Raw genomic sequence first — 11,024 nt, 5'->3', positions numbered from 1 at the left:
GGGTTTATATGACGACATCGGTTAGAAGGAAATAAATGTCCTCTGATTTTATTTTTAGATAGTAGAGGCCAAGGTTCAGAGAATGAGAGTAAAGAGGAGTGAGCCTGGATCTCTGGAGGTGGCTTTATTCTTCTTTAAACACGGATCAAGCTGCACGCTGCATTGATAGATGGACATGTTTCAAGGCAAAGGTGAACAGGTAATGATGCTTTTTTCTCCTAGAACAAAGAGAAACTCATGAAGTTTTTTCTTTTAGCTGCAGCAAATGTATAGAAATACACTTTATTCTGTGTACAGCTGCAAGGCTGCACTAAGCAACTTCATGGCAGAAACGAGGGGTTAAAATTTTTAAGACGATATGTGCAGATGTAGTTTATCAAAGACAAATGCCATTTAAACCAGCTGGGATTGATTAATCCTGCTTTAAAATATGTAAAAACAATGAAAACATGATCGCTGTTTCAGTTTTAAAAGTGACCATGCAACTTCCAGCTGAGCTCGCCCACGACTGTTTGTCTTAATTTTATTAAATACAGATCTGATGAGGAGATTTTGACGGTTCAATTAAAAACAGAGACATTGTTACTAGTTTACATGGTCACTACTTAAACTGATACACCAGCAGTGTTGGGGGTAACGCTTTACAAAGTAATCCGTTAGAGTACTCAGATTACTTTTTTGTTGTAACGAGTATCGTAACGCGTTAGTTTTACAATTCAAGTAATCCCCTTATTAGTTACATCTTCATAAAAGTAATCCGTTACTGAAAGAAAAATCCCAAATTTCCTCTCTTCCGTGGCTTCGAAATGAGAGAAAGAAAAAAAGGAAGCTCCATGAAGCACTTGTTTGTCCTTCTCTCTTCCTGTAGTCAGGCTGGCACGTAACGCCATACCAGCGGAAGGTAAACATTCTGTGCCATAACCCCGCGTTGTTAGCTTGTTGAGCCAACGAGATAACAGAGAGGACAGCATGACACTGTGGAATTATCCCATTATGATGGATTTTTGGATAAAAGGGACAAGAACAGCATCCTGGTGAAACGTATGTTTTTAAGCTCCGTTTGCTTTCATTGAATCAGCTGTGTAGCTGTTCCAATTACGCGCTGTTATTACGCACATCGTTTGAGTGTTTTTGTCTGCCTCATTCAGAAGATTGATACATTTTATGATTATTTAAATATTTTTGGTTTGTAATCAATGTAAGGTTCAGTGTAGGAGTGTGTATTTGTGTTGTTACAGATCAGATTGTTGATGTTTGAGCTGGAAATGTCACGTGCGTTAATGTGCCGCTGTCCACGGTGCTGACGTGTCACTCAGAGAGGGAGAAAGGCTGTAAACAGCTGATTCTACTCTCTTTCATGGACATTTGAAATGATTATCTGTGATTCCTGATTGCTCCGGTTTGTCCTTCTGACTGTATTGTTTATTGCAGTCTGTAACCCAGTGATCATGGATGCTACTTTATTGATTAGGCCAAAACCGTCTTTCCTGCTGCACACCTGTATGTGACGTAGACAGGCAGACACAGCAGCATAGATGAAGATGAAGTGGAGAAGGTTTCATCCATAGGTGAACAGTAGGCTACTACAACATTCTGCATTAACTCTGTCTGACAGCAGGTGTAAGGAGTGTGTTTTGATGAATAAAGAAGAAATGATCAGGATTTTATCAGTATCATTAAGGATAAAAATAAATAATGCTGATAATGGCACTTATAGATAAAAATAAAAATATGTACACAGTCATTTCTATTGCAGTTCTAAATTCTATAAATGCATCAAAATGAAATGACGCCTGCGAGTTAGTTCTGCCAGTAATCTCGAGCACAATCATTCATACCTGACATGCATCTTAATCAAATCACATGACTAGCATCCTCCTAAACTAGCGGGCTATTTAAGCTGCAAGATTTCCTTTCTCTGCTGGTAAAAATGGCTCTTTCAACTAAAAAGGTTCCTGACCCCTGGTATAAGCCTTCTGGTGTGCTCTGTAGTGATGCTGCCTGGTGTGTGGTACAGGTAAGAAAACTATATGGACAAGAGTATTTGGCCACACCTGTTAATTTTTAAATTCAGGTGTTTCGATCAGACCCGTGTCCACAGTTCCAAACATCTGTGATCCTAAATGGGTCGTTCTGAAGAGCTCCTTGACTTTAAGTGTGGTACTGTGATGGATGTTACCTTTGCAATAAGACGGTGAAATTTCATCCCTGCTGGATATTCCACAGTCAGCTGTCAGGGATATTAGAAAGTGGAAGAATCTAGGAACAACACCAACTCAGCCATGAAGCAGAAGACCCCATAAAATCACAGAGCGGGGTCAACAACTGCTAAGGAACATGGTGTGTAAATGTCTTCACCACTGCTGATTCCATAGCAGAAGAGTTCTGAACTTCCACTGGCATTGATGCAAACACTAAAACTGTGTGGCAGGAGCTTCAGGAATGGGTTCCCATGGCTGAGCAGCTGCATGCAAGCCTCACATCACCAAATCTAATTGTGTGATGTAATGCACACCGGCACTGGCCTGTGGAGCAGTGGAAACGTGTTCGTTGTGCCAGCTGTGAAGTTAGAGAGATAATGGTATGGGTCTGTTTTTCAGGGTTTGGGCTAGGCCCCTTTTCTTCAGTGAAGGCTAGTCTTAATACTTCAGCATACCAAGACATTCTGGACAATGCTATGCTTCCAACTGTGTGGTAACAGTTTGGGGAAGGCCCTTTTCTATTCCAACATGACTGCCCCAGTGCATAAGAAGGACTATAAAGACATGGTTTGATGAAGAACTTGTCTGGTGCACACAGAGCCCTGACCTCAACCCCATCCAGCACCTTTGGGATGAACTGGAGCAGAGATTGTGAGCCAGGTCTTCTGGTCCAACATCAGTGCCTGACCTCATAAATGCTCTACAGAATGAAAGGGCACAAATTCCCACAGAAACACTCCAGAATCATGTGAAAAGCCTTTTAAGAAGAGTGGAGGCTGTTGTATCTGCAAAAATTGGGGCTAACTCCATATTTAAGTACATGGATTTGAATACAATGTCATTACAGTCTCTGTTTGTGGAATGGTTGGGAGAGAGAATACTTTTGTCCATATAGTGTATATTTATGAGAAAATAAAATTTCCCATTTTAAAAACAGATTTAATCAACCAGTCTTTATCTTTTTAACCATTCTTTTAGGACATTTATCAAAGGGCAGATCTAGACTGAACATTATGTTGTTTGAAAGTTTTGAAAATGCTGCGGTAGATTGCATCATCCAGCAGTTATGAAACATGCAATATAATCTTTGCATGGTCCTTGTCAAAGTGCAAGGTCTGGGTTTTTTATGTAGGTCAACATGCAAATCTTCATGGTTTGAGTAATGTTCTCAGTATTTTTTGCATCACTTTCAATCCAAATTTAAAAACTGTCTTTCTGAAGACAGTTTTGATTTTGAAGGGATCATCAAAAATTTGTAGGGGTGCTAATAATTTCATTCTCATCTGTGCTTAGTATACACTCAGTAAAAACTGGAGCCAAATTTTAAGAAATTGTTAGAATCTTTTTACAAATACACTAATAATTTGGTCAACGTCAAGTACAAAACACACAGAAGTCTTGAAATTGCTCCTGTAGATCATCATCCCTGGGTCTAATGTTCCTCATCAAACTTTTTGTCTTTTGTATATACTTGTAAAACTTTTTTGTTTTTGTACTTGGTTTTTGTTGCCGTGGTTTATTCACCATTTTCATAGCTATACTCTCATCCTAAATGGTAAAAAATATTTGCTTTAAATATGAAAGAGAAGACAAAATGTCAGCATCTGTATTAGCCCTGATTTTTGTGATTGGTCTATCTGTAATTCTTACATTACTGTATAAAAACCTCTTCATTTGTTTTGTTTTATGGCTCTTTTTTAGGTTGTCTGTGTCGGATACAGAAAGAGGCTCTGTGATGACTGTGACGATGAAAACGCTGAAGACAAACAGTCTCCAGCTTCCATCTGCTCCAGAAACATCCATCAGCAGACATGCTTCAGCTATCAACAGCTGCCCACAGAGTGAGACCAAAGTCACAATTCACCGTTTACATTCAAATCTGTGTTTAAATTTGTTTTATCCAACTTACTATCAGGATAAACTGATTAAAATAAAAGCAATGTCAGGGTTACTAACTGTCCAAGGCCTATCACCTTTTCATTGAACAACTACAACTGAGCACAAAAAACTGGTCAGAACACGTGGACTTCAGTCTTATATTTGCATAATAAAATTCTGGAGAATAAATCACAACTCTGTCCTTAAAGAAAAGTTAGGATATCTTCCTATTAACAACAGTAATAGGAGGATTAATGCAGTATTTATAATGTTATCATGTCATTAGATTTTATTTTTGATGTTGCTATCTTATTTCTAAAGCCTGGACATTGACATCAGAGCGAGAACCTTAATGAAACTGAAAGCATTGTGTATTATCATTTTAATTATCAATATTATTAGCAGTAGAAGTAGTACGGCAAATAAACTGATAATTTAACTCTACAAAATTTACTCAGTCTGGCCCCACTGGAGATTCATGAGTCAAAGAGGTGATGATGGCTCCACAGCACATCCAAAAGTCAGTCAGGTTTGACTCCAAATTCTCTATTGGACTGAGGTCTGGGCTTTGACTCAGCCACTCTAGAACATTCCCCTTGTTGTCTTTAAACCATTTCTGTGTAAACTGAAACCCATTAACTGTCATGGATCCCATCCTGTCTAAAGTAAAGGAAAATTTCACTGTTGACTTTTCCTGTTAAGTGACGTGAAATGTGTTAACATTTACACACCTTTAAATGGTTAAATGACATCTTATAATTGCTAAAGTAATGTCACTTGAATTTTTGAAAAGTTATTGGACTCTACAGTCAAAAGAAAAAAATCGGATTTTGAAACTGAGATTTTTATTTATAAGACACAGAAAGCATTAGTGACTGAGCCTTTTCTTTGAACAGAGTTGTTCTCCCTTCTCTTTGGAACACAACTGTGAAAAAACAAACATTTTGTGACTTACAGTTTTTAAAATATCTACATAGATACAAAGAAAAGTCCATGTGCTTCTTTGCAATTAGATTCATTTGTGCCATTCCTCTAGGCAGTAAAGACGCAACTGGTTGACTGCAACTCCCACAGTGCATTGCGGTAAACAACACAGCGATGCTCTGGGCAAAAAGCCTAAGTAAATGATCAAAAATAGATTAAAAATTGATAAAAAGACACTTATTATCAGATCTAACCCCGGGGATTCAATCTGTAGAGACCCCAAAAAGTCACCGAAGTTCTGGGCTTGCTAGAACAGCATCCTTCAGAGCTATGGAGATATCGAGGGTAGCAAACAAATGACAAGAAGGTCAGCTTTCTGAGGAAAAACAAGAGTGTCTTATGATGCTGACTTATGTCAGCCAAGTTCAGGGGTCACTGGAACATGTTCTGTAAGAGCTAAGAATCATTGGAGGACATAATCAGAAAGACACAACGGAGAGTTTTCAAATTAAAAAAATGAAGTGTCTACGACCTACGGTTCAAACATTACAAAAGGATTTATAAAGAAATGTGCCTGCGACATGGATCCGTGCCACGTGAGCTCTGAGGGTTAAATTTATTTAACCAGGAGAACCTCACTGAGATAAAGCATCTCATTTACAAGAGTGTCCTGGCCAAGACCAGCAGCAACACAATCACCGAGTTACAGACATAGAACAGAGAAACTATTACAAACAGAAATCAAACAAATCCATTTCATAGAGCAACAAGTCATCAGTCAAAACATCTACAACCAGATGCATCATACTTTATACAATTCTGACATGAGTCTATGTTTTTCAAGCACCTCTGTCAAATGTGCATCCATAGATTGAGCCACAAAGTTCCCATTTAACGCCCACACCTAGAATTGTTCAACTGTAAAACAGCTGGCCTTTCACAACATCACATCCCACAGGTTTCGCTTTTTCTTCATCGTAAGTTCAGCTCTCTGCAGAGCCATGGATCGATATCACGAAGAGCTGCAATCAGGACAGAGCTAGCTGTTGGTCCCTTCTTTTGTACCATGTCGATCACATTTCTTGCCCTGTCTGCTCTGACTTTGGTCATAAGCCAATCTTTTTCTTCGTTGATTATAACACCACTCTCCAGCAGTTTGTCCAGAAGCTGGTTCAGAACAGGATCAGTGACGCTGGAAATTAACTGAGTCCTAACTGATCGCAGCATCTCCTCTGCAGAAACGCTCTCCTCTGCAGGAACCCTGTCCTCTGCTGGAACGATGCTCTGCAGAGTTAGTCTTCTTGAACCTGTAAAACATTCACATCAAAGACTTTGTTTAATGTCAGATGTCATTGATAAATATTGACATATTTAAATACATTTATAGAGATGTTTTTTCCTCTATATTAACCTTCATGCATCCCTTTAATTTTACATCCATTTGTGTCCCTTTGCACCAAAATGGTTCATTTCATACATTAGGCTATAAAAGTATCAAACAAGATTTTTTTCAAACTTCTTTTTGTTTATTTTTGTAAACCAATATTCCTCAACTCATAAACATTAAATATTCATAACTGTTAAGAAATGTAACCCTTGACTTGCCAGGTTCTGTCATGACACCCCCTGTACTTAGATATGAAAAAAGACAAAAAAAGAAAGAAGTAGAAAGCAACTAAGTAGAAAGCAACTAATTAAGCAACAATTAACAGACACACACACACACACCCAAACACACATTTACAGACACACTGGCACACTCATATATCCACACACACATTTTCAAGTCTTCCCCATAGACCACAATAGAGGAATGATGCCATCTGGTGATAAATAATAAAAATAACAACTTCCACAAACATACTGAAGAAAACTTCCCAGCATTTAGTGCATGCACGTTTTTTTGTTCTAATTGTTCCAGGATAATAAAAAAAAAAATCTAATTATAATGGAAGGTGAATGGACTCTATAAGGACACAAACATCAGAATTTTTGTATCCAGTACATATTAGAAATGGGATATGAGTCAAGACAACATTTTTCAAAATGCCATGAAAATACAAAAAAATATCACCATAGCTCATGCCTTAGGCTTGAAAACTCGTAAAATGGTGTTGAGATGAAAATGAAATTGTCCCAAAAGGGACACATGAAGGTTAAAGACCTATTTTGCAGAGGGATAATGTCTTCACTGTGTCACAATGGCTCCCTCTTTGCATTAATATTTGTCATTGTTACTTCTTCATTTACACAGATAAAGATTTCTCTTTCCCTGGATCTAATCATATCTGTAAGGCTGGCCCCCCTTGTTCAAATTCTGCTCGATATCACCATCAGTAGTCAAAAAGTAGCATCACCTGTAGCCTGAATGTACATGCAGGACTTCTGCATGTACTTTCAGGATACAGCTGAGCCATTTACAATTAACTATTGTTGAAAAGCTTAGAAATCAGCCCTGTTTGAAAGGGAAACTGGTTGTTAATGAAAATTAGTAGAGCCAGCTGCAGGGCAGATAATCTACAAGCAATGTCAGTGTGCCGTGATTTTCTTCTGCCTCTGCATTGATGCAGAATCAAAGGACAGCTTCTACTGCTGGGTAAAATAAAAACAACAACAAAAAAAATTCCTGTGTAGACTCTAATTACCTGTCAGCAACACATGACGTTTCCAGACCCCTGTCCCGTCTTGGTCCTGGATTATCAGAGTCACTGCCTCTTGGTCTGCAGTGAGGAAAACTTCAAATGTTGGGAAAAAATTTGGTCCATACTTTAAGTGAAATGTTGCATGCTGTAAATATTAAAGCAAACTGTTATTTTCCAACCTCTAAAGAAATGTTTAGGTCTTATTCTCTTCAACAGGAATATAATAGAAACAGAATTGCTGTGAATTTAATATTTAATCATGGCTACATATTTATATCAGAAGTGAATGAGGTTTTCTGACCTCAGGCTGTATTTTGAAACCCTCAGGTTCACAGCAGACGCTGCAGTTTTCACCGAAGTTGAGAGGACAATTAGAAGAGGTCTTGATCTTCATAGCTCCTTCTTGTTGTTCAACAAGCTTCAGAAAAAATATTTCAATTTTAATTTGTTTAAATTTAAATGTAATTTATAATGCACATTCAGGAATTAAACTGTTGACCTAAGTGCTTTACAGAGAATTACAATAAACAACAGAAAAGTAAAAAAAAAAAAAAAAAAAAGCCATGCATCATTGCAACACCATTAAGGGCAATCATAATCAATCAAACTGAATGTGCTCATGCTTTATTGCCCCTTTCAATAGACTTTGGTTATGGCACATAAGCCTCTCTGGAGCCTCAGGCTCTGTCCACACGGAGACAAACTCAGGAGTATACGCAAACGTTTTTGTTTTTTGTCTCCATGTGGACGGCCATCTTTCTTGAAACGATTACGTCATACATAGCATAGCCCACTTAAGCTGCATGCGGGGGTCCAAGACAAAAATGGTGGATTACAGGGTTGTGCTCGTGCTTTATATGCATGCTCTGTATTGTTCTTCTCTCTTTTTGGTGCATTTCTGTATAAATATATTACTTCCATCTCCATGTGGACAAGGCCTCAGTAATGTCAGATAAGTCCACCACTGCTCCTTAATGTATCATTTCACTTTAAAAAATACACAGACAGCTCAGTGGTTAAGTCAGAAGTTATCTTAACCTTATGTCATCAACTATCTACCTTTTAATGTTCCCATATTGCCTTTTCAATCTATAAAAGTTCCTTTTCCGTGGTTAACTTCCTGTCTTAACCTGCAATCTACCTGAGGTGCCCTGAAAAGTGATAAAATCTTTATCTTTCTTCTTCTTTAATTTCCAATTTTCCATTTTTCCAAATTTTCAAAAATTTCCGCCTGACAGCCCTAGAAAAAGAACAAATAGATTTGAAAAAATAAAAGTTTGGGATGAACAAAAACCTCAAGATTTTTTTAACACCAGGCTTCAGAGGTACAACTACATGTCATCTGCATAACAATGCAATATGTTGATGTACAGTGTATTGAAAAATAATTCAGACCCCCTTCACGTTTTCATCTTGGTTCTTGGTTTCCTCTCTTACTTTTGCTCTGAAATCCCTGTCAGCTGTGAGGCCACCTCACGCCTGTGAGGTGTGTGCCTTTCCAGATCACTTCCAATCAATTTATTTTACCACAAGATGATTTCCAAGTGTTGGGTCAGAATACCAATGTCAATGTGATATTTCAGTCCTTTTATTTTGTATAAATTTACTGAGTGCAGCTTGATGAGTGAAAAAATGAATTTAAACAACTGTAGCATCAGGCTAAATTGGAATAAGTGAAGGAGGCCTGAATGCACTGTATTTTTATATGAAAACATATCCATAAGGAAGCATATTTAGTCGAGTGTGAGTTTTTCCTTCTCAAGATCCATCTGATCCAAATGAAAAACCAAAGTTTACAGATTCAGTAAAAAATCATCAAAGAGAATAAAGATATGATGCTCAGCTTTACCTTGTTCATGTCAATGTTTTCTGGCACCAGAAACACATCAAGCACTTGATTTCTTGTGCTGGGAGGTCGGAGGAACAGCAGGACTAGGCCCTCTACTGGCTTGAAAAATCCCACAAACCTTTGAACATAATCCCAGACCAGGCCGAAGGCAGACAGGTGAGGGACACTCACAACCACGTGAGTATCTGTGATCTCAAGTGGCTTTAAGAAGCTCATTCCATCATCATTGATGTGGATGACTGACAACAGGTCATCAACAAGCAACGCTGGGAAGGAAAAGCATTGTTCAATGTCATTAATATCTTACCAATATTGCCCGTTAGTTCAACAAAGCAATGCACAAGAATCAGAAACATCATATTTGAAATCTCCACTGATATAAACTTGAAGACATTGTCTCTACCTTCCTTTGATTCACAGTGTGGGAAGTGGAGCTGACACACAGCCTCCTTAGGACCATGGATGTCGAACAGCGGCCCTGCAGCCTTCTTGCCGGCTGATTGGAGGAGGCTCTCATCCCATTGGACAGTCCTGTACTGAAGCTCCACCTCCTTTGTTGTAACAAACACCAGTCCAGTCAAAGCACACTGGAAAAAACCTTGACCAGGACACCTGAACCTGCAAACACCAACAGGCAGAACTAGTATGATATTTTTATACATCTTGAAGTGATGTGCTTTCAAAGTGAGAAATTGTTGACTGTATAAAAGCTTATTTTCCAAGATATTCATTGAAATCTAATGACCTGCTGGTCACATGGCCAATGAACTTGCAAGGACACATTTAATTTGATCTACTGTCATATCTGTGTCACAGTTTAATTGCTCACAATCTTTCATAGAGCAGAACTTTGCTTAAAGCTTGTGATTTTTAACAGTCTCAATACCATTCAGAATTAAGACATAAACAATACATATCCAATATAGCACCTCTTTATGTGGCATGCTAACTGTTAAGGGTAGTCATCATCATTATCAGGTGATTAACAGTGGGCTCTGAAATATACTACCTGTCAAAAGCATTCACCCCTTGGATGTTTTACCCTTTTATTGATATTATTTACCAATCATGGTCAATAGAATTTGGATTTTGGCCAAAAACAAAAAACAACTTTTTAAGGTCAAAGACAAGACAGATCTCTCTTGCAGACTGAATAAGATTGTCCTATATTCATTTTACCCTCCATCTTAACAAGCCTTCCTGGCCAGCTGCTGAGAAGCATCCCCACAGCATGATGCTGCCACCACCGTACTTCACTGTGGGGGTGGTGTGTTTGTGGTCATCAGTGTTATGTTACCTACTTCTAAAACTGACGTGCTAAAGTACTTTTGCATTTCTAAATATTAAAACTCATTAACCACTCATTCCACTTGTTGGTTGGAATGACACATAGCAACCGCACATCTGCCTTTAAATGTGTGGACTCTGTCATTGTACAGCCTAATTCACAGCCTATTATCTGAAATTCTGCAGCCTGATAGCACCAATAACTGATGTAAAAAAGATGCAGAGTCTCTCCCATCTCAGCTG

The 11,024-nt window shown here is 38.3% G+C and overlaps 1 protein-coding gene and 1 long non-coding RNA gene across 4 annotated transcripts in view; one reads left to right on the top strand and one right to left on the bottom strand.

Annotated features, from left to right (window-relative positions):
• The first annotated feature begins 74 nt into the window (after positions 1-74).
• On the top strand, positions 75-10,042 carry LOC121527243. Its single transcript, XR_005993388.1, has 4 exons — positions 75-199; positions 3,903-4,042; positions 9,525-9,650; positions 9,915-10,042. It is a non-coding gene; the product is annotated as an uncharacterized LOC121527243 (long non-coding RNA).
• Positions 4,953-11,024, bottom strand: part of LOC121527241 (NACHT, LRR and PYD domains-containing protein 12-like) — a 26,439-nt gene continuing 20,367 nt past the window's right edge. Inside the window, exons 14-18 of one of the 3 annotated variants that reach the window (XM_041814100.1) lie at positions 9,898-10,112; positions 9,495-9,760; positions 7,947-8,063; positions 7,649-7,790; positions 4,953-6,310 (exon numbers count right to left, since the gene is read on the bottom strand). In XM_041814100.1, coding sequence (XP_041670034.1) covers positions 5,976-6,310; positions 7,649-7,790; positions 7,947-8,063; positions 9,495-9,760; positions 9,898-10,112 — 1,075 coding nt within the window. In that variant the 3' untranslated portion in view covers positions 4,953-5,975. The remainder of the gene's footprint in view (positions 6,311-7,648; positions 7,791-7,946; positions 8,064-9,494; positions 9,761-9,897; positions 10,113-11,024) is intronic. The other 2 variants (XR_005993386.1, XR_005993387.1) reach the window with 2 other exon arrangements.

The sequence above is a fragment of the Cheilinus undulatus genome, linkage group 19 (genome assembly GCF_018320785.1).
Source record: "Cheilinus undulatus linkage group 19, ASM1832078v1, whole genome shotgun sequence".
In the NCBI taxonomy this organism is placed as follows: domain Eukaryota; kingdom Metazoa; phylum Chordata; class Actinopteri; order Labriformes; family Labridae; genus Cheilinus; species Cheilinus undulatus.
The sequence above is the reverse complement of the archived record's forward strand: the minus strand, read 5'-3'. Positions and strand labels throughout refer to the sequence as shown.